At 37.8% G+C, this 19380-nt stretch overlaps 1 protein-coding gene across 5 annotated transcripts in view; it reads left to right on the top strand.

Annotated features, from left to right (window-relative positions):
* STAG1 (STAG1 cohesin complex component) overlaps positions 1 to 19380 on the top strand; it is a 311613-nt gene that overhangs the window by 281596 nt on the left and 10637 nt on the right. For all 5 annotated transcript variants that reach the window (XM_084752355.1, XM_084752352.1, XM_084752353.1 and 2 more), the window contains 7 exons: positions 5342 to 5434; positions 7273 to 7447; positions 9135 to 9274; positions 12750 to 12851; positions 15211 to 15359; positions 16087 to 16215; positions 18821 to 19026. In XM_084752355.1, coding sequence (XP_084608481.1) covers positions 5342 to 5434; positions 7273 to 7447; positions 9135 to 9274; positions 12750 to 12851; positions 15211 to 15359; positions 16087 to 16215; positions 18821 to 19026 — 994 coding nt within the window. The remainder of the gene's footprint in view (positions 1 to 5341; positions 5435 to 7272; positions 7448 to 9134; positions 9275 to 12749; positions 12852 to 15210; positions 15360 to 16086; positions 16216 to 18820; positions 19027 to 19380) is intronic.

Here is a 19380-nt window from a genome sequence, read left to right as displayed (position 1 = left end):
GTAAATTCATTCTTCCATCTGAACTGAGATAATTTAGGCATTTTAAGTCTCATTTTGGTCCTAATATTCAATACATTTCCTGTCTACCTAACTCCTTTAGCTTCCTCTGTCTTTTTATAGTACAGGAAAAGTCAAAATCTTTTGGAACTACAGTAGGCAGTTTAAGGTCATAGATGGATTAGCCCAGACTTATGACTCAGGATTGGACCGAGTAATTGGCTGTGTAAGAGTTTATCAGTGGAAGAAACCAATTCTCCCTGTCTCCATCTCATTTCTACATGCAGCTCTTTATCTAGGGAGCATGTAGAATTTCTCCCATCTGCTTTAGCATGTGAACTGGTGTCGGCAGTCGCTGGTCTTGTCCACGCAGCCGTATTGTTGAAAATTCAGGGGTACGTTTTCTCTGTCACATATAACAACCAGTGTCTAACGGCGGGAATCGTGTGCCTCTGGTTCTTATATTCTTTCCTCCCCTTCTCCCATGATTTTCCCTGACCCTTAGGGGTAGAGGCGTCATTGCAAGTCTAGCAGTTGTAGTTGGGCATCCCACAGTCGCTTATTCTATGCATCTTGGCCAGTTTTGCATTTCTTTGTCTCCAACTGTTGCAAAAAAAAAAAAAGCTTTAATAAGATGAGAGCTACATTTATCTGTGAATGTAAGGATGAGTATTTAGAATATTGTTCAGAGCTATAAGGGGGGAAGGGTTTTAAAGGCCTAATGCTAATTATGCCTGGTCTTTCCGGTGAGGACCCTGAAGGTACCTAGGGAATACCAGTCAACTCATTAGCACTCAGAAAGTCACTTCACTTTAAGAAGTGCAGAGATTTTAGGAGTTGTATGCCAAGAAATAGACGAAGATCAAACACTTCTTTACTAGAATCAACACAGCTCCCTCTCCCTTTCCTTTTCTCCCTCTCCCTCCCTCCATTCTCCCCCTCAGAATATTAGTTTTCCTTCCTAGAGAACAGGAATGTTATTACTGGGGCTGTTGTGGGCACACTTTAATCACAGCACTCTGGAGACAGAAGCAGGCATATCTCTTTGAGTTGCAGGCCAGCAGGAGTTACATAGTGAGACTGTCTCAAAAGAAGGGAATGGAGTGAAAGAGAGAGCAAAAAGAAAGAAAGAACTAAGTAAATCTGGACTATTAATAGTTATTTCTCCAAATGATTATGACATTTATAAACATAACAGTATAATATTTGTTACACAGTAAGCTTTCAATAAAAGATTATATTGACTCTTGAACTGTTATTTTATCATATGTCATATTATCTTCTACTGTGTCACACAAAAATTTAGTGTTCCTGACTCCAAAAAATACCTTCAGTAGTTCCTTACTGCATTTTAAATGGCCTCTTCATTGGAGTAAGTGGAAATGGGTTCCTTTTTCTTCTTTTGTCTGCTTTCTTGCCTGCATGTGCCCCAATCAACTACCATAACTTTTTCAGTGGTATATTCATGCTTTTCAACATTCTTTGCCCTTCCTAGAGTCTTTTTCTCCCCTCTTTTGATGAACATAGGTATTTTGAGGAGGTTTTGTTTTTAAGACAGGGTCTTGTAGCTGGATGTGGTGATGCATGCCTTTAATCCCAGCACAAGAGGCAGAGGTAGGCAGATCTCTGTGAGTTAGAGGCCAGCCTGGTCTACAAAGTGAGTCCAGGATAATCAGGGATATACAGACAAACCCTATGTCAAAAAAAAAAAAAAAAGACAGGGTCTTGTTACAGCCCCTAGACTGGCTTCCCATTTGCAGTCTGCCCCAACCTTCCAAGGGTGCTGGCATTACAGACATGTTACCATGTGTGGCCTGTGTCAGTGCAAAACACAGCTTTCACCTCAAAGGGAGTAAGAGATAGTTTATTCTTTTTGTTTGTTTGTTTGTTTGTTTTGGGTTTTTTGGTTTTCCGAGACAGGGTTTCTCTGTGTAGCCCTGGCTGTCCTGGACTCACTTTGTAGACCAGGCTGGCCTTGAACTCCCAGCAATCCACCTGCCATATTCCACCATAGAAGTGTTTGTGTGATATTTTATACTTAAAAAAAACAAAGTCATAAACCAAATACATGTTGTAAGTACCGCAGATAAGTTTCATTAAAGTTTCAAAATTGCTTTAAGCCTCAGATGCTATCACGTGGCATTTATAACTTGGGATTGGTAGAAGCTTGGTATGCTAAAAATGTGGGGGTTTTTTGTTTTGTTTTGTTTTGTTTTTTTCTGTTAATCAAAAAGACACAGGCCAGGCAGTGGTGGCGCACGCCTTTAATCCCAGCACTTGGGAGGCAGAGGCAGGTAGATCGCTGTGAGTTCAAGGCCAGCCTGGTCTACAAAGGGAGTCTAGGATAGCCAAGGCTACACAGAGAAACCCTGTCTCGAAAAACAAAAACAAACAAACAACAAAAAAAGGCACAAGTAGGCAATTAATATCTATAATGGAAACTTAAAAATAGTGAAACATAATTTGGCTATAGGTCTACAGTATTTTAACTCTCCACAATCAGAAAATTCTAATTAGTCATTCTGCCTTACAGAATCTTTATCACTGGTATGGTCATATGGTTGTAACCTCTCCCATTCTACCAAGGGCTTGTTTACATCTGTAAGACCCTCTTCAGTAACTGTAAAAACTGTTTTAAAAAAAAAAAAAAAAACCTCAGTCCTTATGAAGATCCCAAAACAGAGAACCAAGCAGAATAGTTTTAAAGAATTTTAGTTTAATAGAGTAACTTTTAAAGTGTATTCCATATGGTCCTTTATTCAGATAATTATTCCTTACTCTTTCAAATACCTATATAATGCTGAACTACATGCTTGTGCCTAGGAAACTACATGCTTGTTTAAGGAAAATAAGCCTTGGTAGCAGATAGTCCTGGTTTCAGAGTTTAATCATAACTGTCCCCCTCCCAGGGCATGGGGTGGGGCTGTCTAACTAGTTTGTTCTGTCGTTTGAGGAACAGGATTTCACTGTGTAGCCCACAACAGCCATAATTCTGATTCTCCTTACAACTACTGAGGATACAAGTATGCAACACTACACTGAGTTTACAGTCTTTTGTGAAAGGGAAGCTTCTCTTTGGGGGTATCTGGTAGTGGAGGGTGTTTTGTGGCAGAGCTTTCACTTTCTGGCTGATTTGAGATTCTTGAGTTCAGGGGGTCATCACAACATTAACTCCTGAGTTAAGGTGCTGCTAACATGTCCAACAATAGAACCTATTCATTTTTCCCACATCAAACTGTATCCAGCTTTATTAAAAATATTTTTATGAACAATCATGTTATTTCAGGTAGGACATGGCAAGCAATGCCATTAACAGTATACAAATCTGTCATACTCCCTGCTTGTAGGAGTACCAAGATCAGAAATCGCATGAGGTGTTCCTGATTTGAACAGGGAAAGGAGTCACATTTCACATTACGGATGTTGTTTAATATTTTACAAGCTGACTGACTTGCAGGAAATGAAATGAAAATAGCAAAATGACTAATCTGAAGATCTGAGGTCTTCTAGAGAAAAGAAGCACTTCTCTTTTGAGGAAAACCATCTCAGTGATGTCACTGGAAAGTCTGGATCTCCCAGCACACTGGCAAAACCAGTTTAAGGATCTGAGTCTTAACAGGTCTCTGTTTTTAAGGAGTTAAGTCTATGCTTGTTGTAAGGGGGGGATATAAAAATGTTGAGTTTATGCTATGTGCAAGGCATTTTGTACCAAGATGGCCATGCCCATCAACATAACAAAGTCCCTCCTGGGAACAAAGAGGAAAAACACTAGCCTGAAAAGATGTTTCCCCCAAGTCAGTCCAGGAGGGAAGAAATTTTGTTAGCTAATGCATGCCTCCCTGTTCCCTCTCCTCAACCCTGCAAAAAAGAAAGGAAGGAAGGAAGAAAAAGAAAAGAAAGAGGTGAAAATTCTGTGTGATAACAACACACACATTTTAGTTGGCATCTTCAGCTTTCCTTGCCTGGTCTGTTTTGGCATCCTCGTTTTCTGCAGAACTGTCCACATACATTGCCACCATCAGCTTTTTCTTTTCCTTTTGGACGCCTTCTCTCCTTCCTTTGCAGAGACCTTTTTTTTCTTGCTTTGGAGGATCCAGTTTAGCTAGACAACATTGCAAAATTTCTCTGTTAGCTCCTTATTCACAGGATGTTATCTCCTGGATGCTAGATAAATTTCTTTTGAAGGCTCAAAGTTCAGTCTCTAGTACCAAAGAGGGATATATGTATATATAATCTCTAGGCTTGGTATCAAGTGCCTTTAATTCCACTCAGGAGAGAGAAGCAGTCAGATCTCTATGAGTTCTAGGCCAGCCTGGTCTAGGTAGTGAGTTCCAGAATAGCCAAGGCTACATAGTAAGATTGTCTCAAGAGAAAAAAGAAAAGGAGCCTATAATAAGACTGGAGGGTACTTGCTGCAGAGCCCAGTGACCTGATCTCAACCTTGGAATACACAGGATGGAAGTAAAAAACTGACTCCTACAAATCATCCTCTGCCTTGGTATATACAACTATATATAAACAATAAACAAACAAACAGTTTTAAAACAAGAAAATTTATTTTCATACTTTTCAAATGTAACCATATGTGGAATATTATCAGGGTGTCTAATGTGAAATCATGTTTATCTCCAAGTTTAGAATTAAATCACCTCCTTTTTTCCCCTTACATGTCTGTGTGTATCTCTGTATAGATGTGTACATGTAAGTACAAGTGCCCAGCAAGGCATTGGACCTCCTGCAGGTGGGACAGGTAGTTGTGAATTGCCCTGTATGGGTGCTGGGACCTGAAATCAGGTCCTTGGAAAGAGCAGTACATGCTCTTAACCACTGAGCCATTTCTTCAGCCTCTCTCCATCATCTTACTGTAGCATTATGTGTTATAGAGCTAATGACTCTAATATCAGCCTACATAAAACTATTTATAAAGAAGAGTCTTTCTGAATAGTCACATTGTGCACTTCTTTTGGGGGGCTTGTTTTGCTTTGTTTTGTTTGTTTGTTTGTTTGTTTGTTTTATTTTATTTTGGTTTTTCCAGACAGGGTTTCTCTATGTAACAGCCTTGGGTGTCCTGGACTCGCTTTGTAGATCAGGTTGGCCTTAAACTCACAGAGATCCACCTGCCTCTGCCCCCGAGTGCTAAAAGGCGTGCACCACCAAGCCCGGCCTCCACATTTCTTTATTAACATGACTGAATATTTAATGTTGTTGGGCTCTCTGTCCTTTCCATTATGTTCAATAACTAGCAAATAACTAAACTATATACTTGACTGTTTTCTGTTTTTTCTTTGGATCAGTTTTCTGGGATATAGTTATTCATGCTTGCATATTTGAATGTGTTTTACAGGAGGATTTGTTGGTATTGAGGAAAACAGTGAAATCTTTTTTGGCTGTTTGCCAACAGTGCCTATCTAATGTTAATACTCCAGTTAAGGAACAGGTAAGGAATTCTTAAATAACATTGTTCTGCATTGACTGCTATTAACAACCCAAATGTATTGATGAACACTGGAAGATATAAAAAGTTTCGATTTTATTTTATATATATATATATATATATCCATAACATATGAAACCCATTTCTGGATATTTTAAGTTATATATTCTGTTCTTATACTTGACAAGTGTACTCTAGGAATCTGGAAGACTTAAGTTCAAATTTAGAATTCTTGATTCCTAAGGATTGTGTGCTAAAATATTGATAGTCTAGTGAGCTGACCTATGACTTACATCGACTTCTCACCTTCAGCTCCTAAACCAGAAAGAGCTTCATATATACATTAGTGAGTACTTCAGGCCCTGCATCTAAACTATGTCCAACCCCCCACTTAAGTAGCTGGTCTCCTGACCACCATGAAGAACACACATCGATATGGTATTGCTGCGGGAAAAGACCTTTTACAGGCTTTGACAAGATGACCAGCTCTTTCAGAGTAGTGAACTCCTTAATCTGTGTATTTGGGTATTAATGTAGAAGTCAGCATTCAAGTGGAGATCTTTCTGTCTAGAAGATTCTTCTTACGGAAAGACACTGCATAAAGATGATCAAAATGGGACACACGAAACTTAAGGTTTTTCATTATAAAAATATATAAATTATTTATACTTCCCTATTAAGGGATACTTTATGTAAAGCAAAATTAATATTTTCTATTTTTTAAATTTTTTTATCAGGCTATAAAATAAGTCAGATTAAATGATATTCACCCTTTGCAGTCTTTTCTTAAAATAAACTGCCACAAGTCTCTTCTTACCAGGTCATAGCCGATCTTCGTAGGCTTTACACTCTAACTTTTCAGAACCCAATACCTACCTATGGCCAGTTAACCTAAAATCTGATGTTTCTACTCTGGTATGTTTTATATCCAAAGTAGCCTGGATTTAAAAAGTATTCCCCTGGATTTTCTTGAAAGTTTCCTCCTCTATAAATAGCTTTTCCTGAGGATATTAATGTATGTCACAGCTGTACAGTCAGAGCATAAGTTGCCATTATTCTTGCTGGAATTAGTCAGCAAGGTATGCAACTGTCCCAAAATAAATGCCAAGTTGTAATTTTTTTTAAGTCAGCTTTTAGAAACTTGGTTTTAGTAAGTTATTTAGAGATTTCTTCACTTAGAATAATCTCACAAAATCAATTATTATAAAGCTCTTGGCCCATTTTTACCTCATCAATTAAAGAGTAAAAATTTTGCTATATACCATTTTGTCTTCACAGAAATTAATTGTGAGGCTTTCAGATAGTCACTTTTAGGTTTGGATCTAATTTAAATCCTATTTCTGAAATATTTTATATTAGTTTTTAAAATCTAAATAGCTTATATTTTGAGTACTACATTATAATTTATTGAATTATAATTTATGATAAAAGGTATGCTTGATTAGGTAATGTATAATTGGTTCCTAATGTCACTGTTTGTTAATTAATCCTATAGTGTCAGAGTTGAACTTTTACTTTTTAATTTTCTGTCTTCTGTTCTTTGGTAAATACATTCAACTTTTAAAGAAAAATAGAATTAGAAAATAATGTTTTTAGTATAACCACTGTTTAATGAGAAAAATAATTTCATTGCATTAATAAATGTAAAAAGTTGGAACTTACATTCTTAAGTTTTTTATTGTGCTGTTGGTATTAAAATACTATAATTTAGTATGTTCCCTATTCCTCTGGTTTGTAGACAATCCTATTTTCATAAACTAATAGATGTTCCTATATTCATGTACTAATAGACATTGCTGTGTTCGTGTCCTAGTCTGCTAATGAATCCCTTTGCATTACAGGCTTTCATGCTGCTCTGTGATCTTTTAATGATTTTTAGCCACCAGTTAATGACAGGTGGGAGAGAGGGCCTTCAGCCTTTGGTGTTTAATCCAGATACTGGACTTCAGTCTGAACTCCTCAGTTTTGTGATGGATCATGTTTTCATTGATCAAGATGAGGAAAACCAAAGCATGGGTATTTAACAGCTTTTTTCACCTTGTCAACTTCAAAAGATAGTGGTTGGGGGGCATAAATCCAGTTCTAAAACTTACAGGGACTTTTCTGTTTTTTATTTAAAAAGCTGGGTAAAAATATTGAAAAACTAAGTTGGGTATGGTAGTTTTACATGCCTACAACCCCTGCTAATTGCCAGGTCAGCTCTGCCTGGGCTACATTGTATGTTCTGTGTGAAGGAGAAAAATTAATCCCAGATAACAACGGGCCAGAATGTGAAAGCGTCCTTACAGAGCTACAGATGCTACCATCCTAGACCATTGAAGGCAGCTTTTTCTAGAATTACAAACAGATAAGCCCATGTGGAAAAGACAGCATTGCCTTGGAAGCTTGAGGTTGCTCAGTGGTTAAAAGCACCTGCTGCTCTCTCAGACAACCTGTGTTCAGTTCGTAACACCTACATGGCAGCCCACAACAGTCAGCAGTTCCAGTTTCAGGAAACTCAATGCCCTCGCCTCACCTCCTTGGACACCAGTCAAGCACATGATGCATATATACATGCAGGCAGAACACTCATAAAAAAGAATAGTTTTGTTTGGGGGAGTGTTGTGTTTGGGGGGGTTGGGTTTTTTGTTTTGGCTTTTGGCTTTTCAAGATAGGGTTTCTCTGTGTAGCCCTGGATGTCCTAGACTCACTTTGTAGCCCAGGCTGGCCTCCAACTCACATTGATCTGCCTGCCTCTGCCTCCTGAGTGCTGGGATTAAAGGCATGCACCATCATGCTCATCAAATAAATTATTTTTAAATTAAATAAATAAAAATGAAAATCAGTGGCTCAGTGGTTAAGAGCACTGTCTGCTCTTCCAAAGGTCCCGGGTTCAATTCCCAGCACCCATATGGCAGCTCACAACTGTCTGTAACTCCAAGATCTGACACCCTCACACCAAAAGCACATAAATTAAAGTTAAATAAAAATATTTTTTAAAAAAATGAAAATACACTTTATTTCTGACTGGAGAGAGAACTCAGTGTTTGAGAGCACTTGCTTTTCTTCTAGAGGACCCAAATTCAGTTCCTGGTACCCATGTCAGGCAGCTCACTACTGCATACCTATAACTCTAGAGAGGGAGCACCTGTGCATGTGTGGCATACACTCACATAGACAAAACCCCAGACATATAAATAAAGAAACCTTATACGTGTTTATATATGTAATTTCTGACCAGTTAAGTAATCAAATATAGGACAAGCACGAAAAACAAACTAGTCCATGTATTTTTATTTCAAAAGGAAAAAAAACTAAGAAATTTCTTCTCTGGGGGAATATATTAGCATAAAGGAAGTGCAGGAAAGTTTTAATTAGAAAAGGCAGCATTTTAGGATAAATAACAGTATATTATGATAAAAAATGTAAGAAAAGCAATGTCTTTATAGTTTATCTTAGCACTACTAAAAGATCAGGATCTTAGCTCCTACTATTTATTCTGAAATAATAAGCTTAATGTTTTCATCCCATTTGAAACTAAATTGGCTGGGGTTGCAGCTCATTAGAAGAGCATTCACTTCACATGTGCAAAGTCCAGAATTTGGTCCCTAGCACAGCTAGTTAAATAGATAAGTAAATCAAAGTTAATACAGCAAGTTTTCAATTGTACAGATTCTCTGCATAAGCAGTCTACATTTATAACCACTTCATTTTCTGTGGCTAGAGGGCGATGAAGAAGATGAAGCTAATAAAATTGAAGCCTTACATAAAAGAAGGAACCTACTTGCTGCCTTCAGCAAACTTATCATTTATGATATTGTTGACATGCATGCAGCTGCAGACATCTTTAAACACTACATGAAGGTATCATTTTCTCCTTTCTATACTGCTGAGAAATAAGTAAAATGAGTGGATAACTGAGGCTTTTGCCAGTTAATGATGGGTAATTTTGTAATGAAGTTTATCTCTTTGGTAAATGTTTTTATCAGTCTGTACTATTTCTTATTCCATATTGTATGAGTTCTTAACACTTAGCTGCCTTCTCTTTTCTGTAAGCTCCATTTCCTGCTCCTATAAAATCAGTGCTTAGCACTTCCCAGTGTCCATGCCTTGTTTTCCAGTCAGTGGGACTATTTTCCTTTGTCTGTGTTCAGAATATTGTGTGTGCCTTTTCATCCACTTGTATACTTGTGTCTGTGTTTTTATATCACTTAATCCCAGTTTGGATATTTAGCAAACAACTGTAATCCCAATCCAAATATGCATCTTTTTATACATCCAAGATATGGCTGGTTTTTATGTGCCTGAGTGGTACCATACATGCCTAGCACATACAAGACTTATGACTTCAGCCAGGCGGTGGTGGCGCACGCCTTTAATCCCAGCACTTGGGAGGCAGAGGCAGGCGGATCACTGTGAGTTCAAGGCCAGCCTGGTCTACAAAGCGAGTCCAGGACAGTCAGGGGTACACAGAGAAAACTCTGTCTCGAAAAACCATTTAAAAAAAAAAAAAAAAGACTTAAAACTTCAAAACAGTTTTGAGTTTAGGTGTGCCTTACTGGGAAAATATTGAATTTAGATGTATGTCTCTCGCCCTGCACAAAAAAACAACTCATAGTGAAACAAAGGCCTTAATTTAAAACCGAAACATTGAAACTGATATTATGAAAACATTTCATGATATAGGCACTAACAAGAACTTTCTAAATAGGAATCAAGTGGGAGAGGAAGTTACTCAAATTAGCAAGTGGGTAAGGCTTGACATTAACAAGCTTGTGCATAGCAGACAGTCTACAGTTTATTTTTTTAAAGGCCAATTATCTATCAGACAAGGAACTAATACTGATACCCGCAAAACAATAAATATCAAAATGAAAACTGTGAATCAACAAATAGAAGTGTGAATAGTTCTAAAAAGAAGAAGCATAAATCAAAAGTAAAGTATTCAGCATCCTTAGCCATCAAGTAAATCAGTCAAAACAACTACAGGATTCCAGTTCACCCTGAATCAGATTATGATCATCAAGAAAACGAATGACACCACATTCCTGAGAGGATGTCGAAAAAATGGAACCCACATCTTACTGCTGATCAAGTGTGCACTGGTGTCTCCATTGTGAAAATAAGTGAAGAGCTTTTTCAAAAAGTTAAAAATAGAGCTGCCATTGACCCAGCTGTGCCATCCCTGGACATATAGCCAAACATTCTCTCTACTCCACAGAGATACTGGTTCATACATGTTTCTTGCTGCTCTATTCACAATTGCAAGGAAATGGAACCAGCCTCGATGGCTACCAATTGACGAATGGGTAATAAACATGTGGTACATATACGCAGTGGAATTTATTCCGGTGTGATGAAAAATGAGAATTTCAGGACACTGGACTGATTTAGCAATTAAATCAAGTGAGGTGTCCCTGGTTCAGATAAACTACAATACCTGTTCTCTATTATGCTGATCCTTCTAATTTTTGTATAAATGTACTGTGTGCGGGAGTAAACCATGAAACTAAAAAGGGGCCTCATGGGAGAATTAAGAAAGAGGGAAGGTAGATCAAAATGCCGTAATTTGCATAATGAAACTTTGTGTTTTGTATGCTAATTTTAAAAAGAGAGATTGTGTAGTGTAGGACCCATGTGCTTTTGTTTGTGTGTTTGTTTTGGGATTTTATTTAGGTAAGATCATACTGTGTAGCCCTCCCTCCCTATCTAGACTGGAACTCAGAGATTCTGCCTCTGCCTTCTGGTTGCTGACATTAAAAGTATGTGCTACCAGGCTGGGCGTGGTGGCGCACGCCTTTAATCCCAGCAGTCGGGAGGCAGAGGCAGGTGGATCACTGTGAGTTTGAGGCCAGCCTGGACTACAAAGCGAGTCTAGGACAGCCAAGGCTACACAGAGAGACCCTGTCTCAAAAAAAAACCAAAAAAAAAAAAAATTATGTGCTACCATGCTCAGCCCTGTGTACATATAAGGTGAAGGATTATATAATTTTCTGTCAAATCCTGTTTCTGCTGAAAAATTAACTATATGACCCTGTCCTTCAGTACCTTTTAATTTTCTCCGTTCTTAAAGGCACAATTTTCATAATCTCTATAGATTTCTTAAGATTTATCTGCTCTATGAAACCAGTTGTCTGAAATAACCTGGTAACTCTTGTGAATTCTTTAGGCTGAGATCCCCAGAATACTTTACCAGTGCTTTCCCCCTGCTTATGTAGCAGTTTCCATTATCAGGGAAAGAGATGCCTTGTTTTCCTAATTATCCCTGACCCATGGTATTGTTTCTGAAAAATGAGCCTTATTCAAAATTTTTATCATCCATAGCATTTTTACTCCTCAACTCATTATTGGGTCGACCTTTTTTGAGTATTATAGTAGCAATTTTTGCCTCTTAATATGTAGTTATATGGCCTTGGTGCATAATTAAAGTAAAACAAAAGATCTATATTCTCAGGTACCTTAATGTGCTAGGATACAAATACCAACCCCAGAAACTAAGGTGTGTTGCTCTAAAGTAAACTGTCATTCTTGCATTTCTTCCGTGTGTGTGTGTGTGTGTGTGTGTGTGTGTGTGTGCGCGCGCACGTGCCCCCTCAATTTGTAACATTTTATTTTTACCTTATTCTCTTTTTTATAATATTTTTATTTACTCTGTTTGCCCATGTATGTATGAGTGTTAGTTCATATGTGGCTCAGCACCTTGTAGAAGTCAGAGGACAGTTTGAAGGCACTGCCCTCTCCTTCCACTTTGTGGACCCAAGGCTTGGTGGCAGGTGCCATTGCACACCGAGACACCTTTAGCTCTTCAGGTTTTGACACAGTCTCACTCTGTACTGCAAACTGGCCATGGTGGAACTCATCACATATACTGATGGTAAATGCCGGTGTAATCCCCCTGCCTCAGCCTCTTCAGTGATGGTCTTACAGATGTGAGCCCAGTAATGGCTTATAATCTTTCAGAGAATGTATCATCTTCCACCCTATTATGAAGGATAAGGAGCTGGAACATGAGAGGCAGTCAAGAGGATCCCTGGGATGAGCTCAGGGCCAGCCTAGTTAGTATACTGAGCAAGTGCAGGATCTCAAGACAAAAAACAACAAACATAAATCATAAAAAAGAAGAATGAGGAAATATTATATGTATCACCTCTTCTCCTGGAATTTTTACCTTTTTTTTTTATTAGTTACTTCATAATCTTAATTATCAAATCTTTATATAAACAAAACTTTTAGCTCTCATTTTCAATGTGAATAAATAAGACTGTTACCTTCTCTTTTACCGATACATTCCTGTCATGAAATTTCCTAATTCTAAGGTATGATTTCTTTTATCTCACAGTATTACAATGACTATGGTGATATCATAAAGGAAACACTGAGTAAAACCAGGCAGATTGATAAAATTCAGTGTGCTAAGACCCTCATTCTCAGTTTGCAACAGGTAAGAAACTTGTCGGGGGAAATAGATAAAACTTCTCTATGCTTAGTATGTATTACATGTCTTACCGCGTTTAATTTTTTAAATACATAGTGTGATTCACATCTTAAAATAGATAAAGTCCTAAGGTGACTGATTCTTGGGCCAAAGGAAATGTCATATTGGAAAATATAAGAAATAATAATTTGCTGGGCATGGTGGTGCACACCTTTAATCCCAGCACTAGGGAGGCAAAGGTAGACTGATATTTTCTCTATGAGTTCAAGGTCAGCCCGGCGTATATAGCAATTCCAAGCTAACCAAGGCTACTATATTTTAAGTAAAAGTAATTATAAAGAGTATTTAACTTGCTGGGCGTAATGGCATGTATCTTTAATTCCAGCACTTTGGATGCAGAGACAGGCACAATTCTGTAAGTCTTAGTCCAGCTTGGCCTCCATAACAAGTTCCAGGCCAACCAGAACTACACAGGGAGTCCCTGTCTCAAAAGAAAAACTTAGGGCAAGTTTATCAGTGATAAATAAAATATACATCTTGAGTAAGATTCTCAAGGTACAAATTTCTAGAATAGTCTAAATATCCATCAGTAGAAGGAAAGGAAGTTGATAACTCTGAAGTAGTTAATTTTGTTTTTATATAATTTAAAACAGTATCTTGCTGTGTTGTCTAAACTGGTCTAAATGATCCTCTTGCCTCATCCTCCCAAGTAATTGAAAATGGGTGCACATACCACTATACCCACTGAAAATTTCTTGCAATTTAAGACAAGTTTTAAGATAAAATAAGTAGTATGTTACCTCTTACAGATAATATGAATAAATTGGTATAGCAAATGTTTAGATTTTTAGAATTTAAGATTATTATGTATCACTGTATAAAAAGATTTCGGGGGCTGGAGAGATGGCTCAGAGGTTACGAGCACTGTTCTTCCAGAAGTCCTGAGGTCAATCCCCAGCAACCACGTGGTGGCTCACAACCATCTATAATGAGATCTGGTGCCCTCTTCTGGCATGCAGGCTCACATGCAGGCAGAATACTGTACAAATAGTAAATAAATAAATCTTTTCTTTTTTTTAAGGTTTTAAATTTTAAGAATTTATAATAGCTACATTTATTTGAAAATCTGTAGAAGAACCATTCCTATTAGTTATGGCATGGTAGATAGTTCAGGCAGTGTGTTCCTGAAAAAGACTACAGTGATGGGTACCACAGCTGGATACAGGCTCTCTCTCAGGTAGGTGGATGAGTGAAGTAAGAAACTGAGGATATACGTTTCAGGAACTATACCGTCAAGGAACAATGCAAAGAAATGAATTGGTGGCTTGTGGAGGAAACAGTATAAAGAAGTTAGGGTTGTTTTTTTTTTAAGATGTGTATATATGTATATGCATTATAAAATAATAATATATATAATAGAAAGTAAATGGTTGATGCAGGAGAGATCAGGAAGCAAAGCTCTTGACTGGTAAAGCCTTACATTCTTCCTCCTTATCAGAATGTCAGAAAGGCTTTAGACAAGTCTGACACTAACTATCCCTAACCCAAAAGGTAGATTTATATAAGCACAATTTAGGATCTAGATTTGGTAAACTGTATGATAAGTGCTTCAACATTACTGCTCTGAAGTTTTGTTTTTACTTTAATAGAATGAATGGCACATATGGAAAATAACTAACTTGACCCTTTGAGTGTATTTTGTTAAGTTGAAATTATCATATCCTCTTATCCAGTTATACATGAATACATATATGATACTCTGACCTACAATATAAGTAGAAAAATGCTTCAAGCCCTTTAAATCATGTTTGTAGGTTGTAAACATACATCCTTTCTCCATTTTAAAATACATTGTTTAAGCGGGCATGGTAGCACACACCTGTAATCCCAGCACTTGGAAGACTGAGGAAGGAGAATCTCTATAAGTTCGAGGCCATCTGGTCTACAAAGTGAGTCCAGGACAGCCAAGACTACATAAGAGAAACTCTGTCTCAAAAAAACAAAGCCAGCCAGGCACGGTGGCACACGCCTTTAATCCCAACACTCGGGAGGCAGAGGCAGGCAGATCACTGTGAGTTCAAGGCCAGCCTGGCCTACAAAGCAAGTCCAGGACAGCTAAGGCTACACAGAGAAACCCTGTCTCAAAAAATAAAACAAATAGAAAAACATTAAAATACATTGTTTAAATGTTATTATTCAACTAAACAGCACCTATTGGACTGTGGTGCTACTGAGCTCTATGGTACCTTATGCCCTTTGTACTTTGTATATCTTAAAATTATATCACCTATTCTAAAAGTAAATAAAATTTCAAACGTTTCTTAGTTATAAGGTTTTGTTTTCTATTTTAATTTATTTGAACCAGTTGTTTAATGAACTTGTTCAAGAACAAGGGCCTAATCTGGATAGGACATCTGCCCACGTCAGTGGAATTAAAGAACTGGCACGCCGTTTTGCCCTTACATTTGGATTGGACCAGATCAAGACCCGAGAAGCAGTTGCCACACTTCACAAGTGAGATCAACACTTTCTACTTTTCAAACCACAAGATCTTGGGCTATTAATGAAATTAGGTAGCAACATTTTACTTTGAAAAAGCTTTCTTAAACTAACTGCAGGGGTTCTCTGCATCTCATATACTATAAAGAGGAAAGCTTTGGGCTGAATGTGGTGACACATGCGTCTAATCCAGGACAGTCATGGCTGTCACACAGAGAAACCCTGTCTGGGGGGAGGGAGAGTTCAGTAACCTAGTCTTTGTCTGTGGGTAAGACTGTGTAATAGGCCATGTGGATTTTAAAAGATGCAGTTTTTTTTAAAGCCCCTGGTGAGAGTCAAGATCAAGTGTTCAAACATCTGAGCCTTCAGGGAATACTGTTGCTCACAGCACTACAGATACCTGTGACTAACAGGGAGTCTTACTTCACAGAGCTGGTTGGTACTGTTGAGTAACTCCACGGTACTGCCAATCCAGTTTCTTTGCAAGGTTTTGTATTACCCCTAAAAAAATACATTGGGGATATAGCATTGTTTCTTTGGCATTTTTTTTTTCTCTTACAGTTTAGAGACAGGTACTGTAGATAATAAAATTAAATATAGGCTAGCAATTTTGCTGTATGAAATTACTATATTTTGATAACTTCAGTAATGATTTCACTGTTTCCAACTTTTTATAGTTTTTTGTCCTTTGAGACATCTACACTACCTGAAAAAATTAAAATGTTATTTTCTTTAAATTCAGGGATGGAATAGAGTTTGCTTTTAAATACCAGAATCAGAAAGGACAAGAATATCCACCTCCTAATCTGGCTTTTCTGGAAGTACTAAGTGAATTTTCTTCTAAACTTCTTCGACAGGACAAGAAGACTGTGTAAGTTGAACATACCAACAGAAGTGATTTGTTAATGGCACCACTGCAACTTGAATATTTTAAATCATTACTACTGATAATTTAAGCTCTAGTAATAAAACACTGTTTGACCTAGAAACTATAAAATGGATGAAGTAGCTGAAAATGATTTCTTATTCTGTAGTTCTGACATGTGAATACTGACTGTTGCTTTGTATGACCCATCTGTGCTTTTACATTAATTCCAATTTTATTTTCTGTCATCTCACGCCAAGATTAAACTTGTTCAACTCTGGTGCAGCACTACTCACAGTTCAAGAGCAGAAGAAAGGAAAGTCCCTAGACTGTCCTGGGCTATATAGTGAAACCTTAGCTCTACTGTCCTATCAAAAATAATTGGCTTTTCTTGTATTTTTAATTTAAAACAGTCTAAAGACGTCTACCTTTACCAAAATACTTTGATATATAAAGATGTTTTAGTTAGAACAAAGTACAAAACTTCTAAAGAGAATGCTACAATAATAAATCACAAAATTTCAAAGTCAATAGGAAGATGAACTAGTTATAATAAATTTGAGTATGTTTATATATGTATATATATGTAATAGTTCTAGGAAAATATGTTCTCTTCCTTTTATTAAAAAACTATTGGTATACCCATAATAAGTTGATGGGATATCATTAGGCTCTTATCCTGTTAGGAGAACACAGCACACAGGTACAGGCTGACAAGTGAGCTGGCCCTGCACTAAGTTAGAACGTATGGTAGAGACACGGTAGAGAACAGCAGATGTTAAGTATCGATGGGAATGGGAAGGTTTGAAAACTAATTTCTGTTTGATTGGTTTTGGTAAGATGTAGGGGGTGTTTTTACTGTACGTATATACTGTGGATTTTTATTATATACATCCCCCACACCACCTCTTCCAACTCCCCTCAGCACATTTCCCTCTCCGTTCATGTCCTTTCCTCCTCTTCTTCTCTAAAGAGATTTGACTCCTTGTCCTCCAGCAGCTGTCACTGCCAGCGCTCCTCAGCTAGGGATAGGATCTTGTAAGCCACTCCCTCACGCTGGAATTTATTTCTAAATTTATGAAAAATGCTACTGGTATTTTTCTAGAGATTGGGCTCATTCCTGAGAAAAGCTAATTCTCCCTCCCTTGGCAGTCCTTTGTTGCCTGTCGTCTTTGTCCAGGAGTGTGACCTCATGGAATTTTCCCCCTTCTGCGTTACCATGTCCAAAGCTTTGTCATTGTTCAGGTCTTATGTATGCAGCCATTTCTAAGAGGCAGACTCACAACCAACGTTCTGCTGTTCTGGTTCTTACAATCCTTTTGCTTCCTTGTCTGATATGTTCTCTGAGCCACAGATGCAGACGCTGTGCTGTAGCGGTGCGCTTCTTTGATGAGGGATGATAGCTGCACTTGCCTGTGAGCATAAGCACTGCAGGCAGTAGATGATCTTCTAAGATCCATGACTTCACTGATGCTGGCTAGAGTTCTGCTGACTGGGCCTTACATTATTCCTCTCTTCAGATCAAAACATTGCTCCCAGTGTACAGTTCCGTGTTTCTTAGTTGGATAGTAGCCATGGCGTGTTCTCCTTCCTCCTTCGACTATGGCTGATAGTTCTGTTGGGTACAGTAGGCTAGGTTGGCAGTTGTGGTCTTTTAGAACTTGGACTATTTCTCCAGCCTCTTGTGGTTTTTAGAGTTTCCATTGAGAACAGCTATTCTTCTGATGAGGTTTCTATTAAATGTGTCTTATGTTTCGTTTTTCTCTTGTAACACTGAGAATTTTTTCTTTGTTCTGTATATTTTAACTATAATATGCCTTAGAGAGTTAATTTTAGTCTTGTTTCGTCAGATTTTTAGTACTTCTTGGTGTAAATTGTCTTTATTGGGGAAATTTTCTCCCATGATCTTGTTAAAGATCTGGTCTGTGCCATTGTCCTAGAATTCAACTCCTTCATCTCTGTCTATAATGTAAAGATATGGGTCTTTTGATGGTGTTCCACATTTCTAACGTGTTCCTTTGCTATTCTTTTTAATATCTCACATTCTTTACTTATTCAGTCTCTGCTTTATCTTTGGGTCCTTACAGTCTGTCTTCTGCTTTCCTTGCGTTTTTAATTAGGATGTTGAAATTTTCAATTCCATCCTCATTTTAGCTTGTGTTCTCTTCAATTTTTATCTTTGCCTGATCCACTTAAGTAGCCCACCTTCCCAGAATAGTTTCCACAATACAAAGCCATACTAGTAGGTAAAAGCAAAGAAAACAGAGTGCGGCTCAAAGACTTACTGAATCATATTTTTACCAAGATTCAGTAGACCTTCTTGGGTAAGTATTTTTCTGTTTGCCATATCCCCTTAGGATAATTTGCAGGTGTTAAATTATTGTCTTAACATTTTTCCCAGTTTCAAGATTGTTATACTAGGAAAAGGATATGCCAATTCCTCACTCTAGCGTTCCTGAAGCCCTCACCTCATTAAAATATTTTAAAGAAACTCACACATGCACCTTTACTAGCATTTATACCGCCCTTCAAAGGACTGCTGGAGTCTAAAGCAAAACTGTGACATACAAAGTGCAGACATGAAAGTCACTGCTGCTCTCTGTGTTTGCAGTCATTCGTATCTAGAGAAATTCCTCACTGAGCAGATGATGGAGAGACGGGAGGACGTATGGCTTCCACTCATCTCCTATAGAAACTCATTAGTCACTGGGGGTGAAGACGATAGAATGTCGGTGAACAGTGGAAGTAGCAGCAGTAAAACTTCCTCAGTGAGGAGTAAGAAAGGAAGACCCCCCCTGCACAGGAAACGAGTGGAAGGTAAGTCCTCCAGTTAGCATGGGTTACAGAGGTAAAGTAAGAAGTGACTGATGGAAACAGGATGTTGTAGGCACAGGATATCAGTAGCCATTTGGTACCGACTGAGATGTCCAAAAACAAAGGTTGGATGCACAGAATGAGGCAGGAAAAAAACAAAACAACAACAACAACAAAAAAACGTAATGAAGCAGAATAGAGAAGACACAGAGAGCAAAGGGAAGCAGTTACACAGACCTGGAAAGTAATATATCTTCTTAGACTGTAGGGAATAGGGTCTTGAGTTATCATGAAAATCTGATCAATATGTATTCCCTTATTTTAAAAAAAAAGACTAACATTGCACTATTAAACTAT

The sequence above is a fragment of the Acomys minous genome (assembly GCF_964271855.1).
Source record: "Acomys minous genome assembly, chromosome: 13".
Taxonomy (NCBI): Eukaryota; Metazoa; Chordata; class Mammalia; order Rodentia; family Muridae; genus Acomys; species Acomys minous.
The sequence above is the reverse complement of the archived record's forward strand: the minus strand, read 5'-3'. Positions and strand labels throughout refer to the sequence as shown.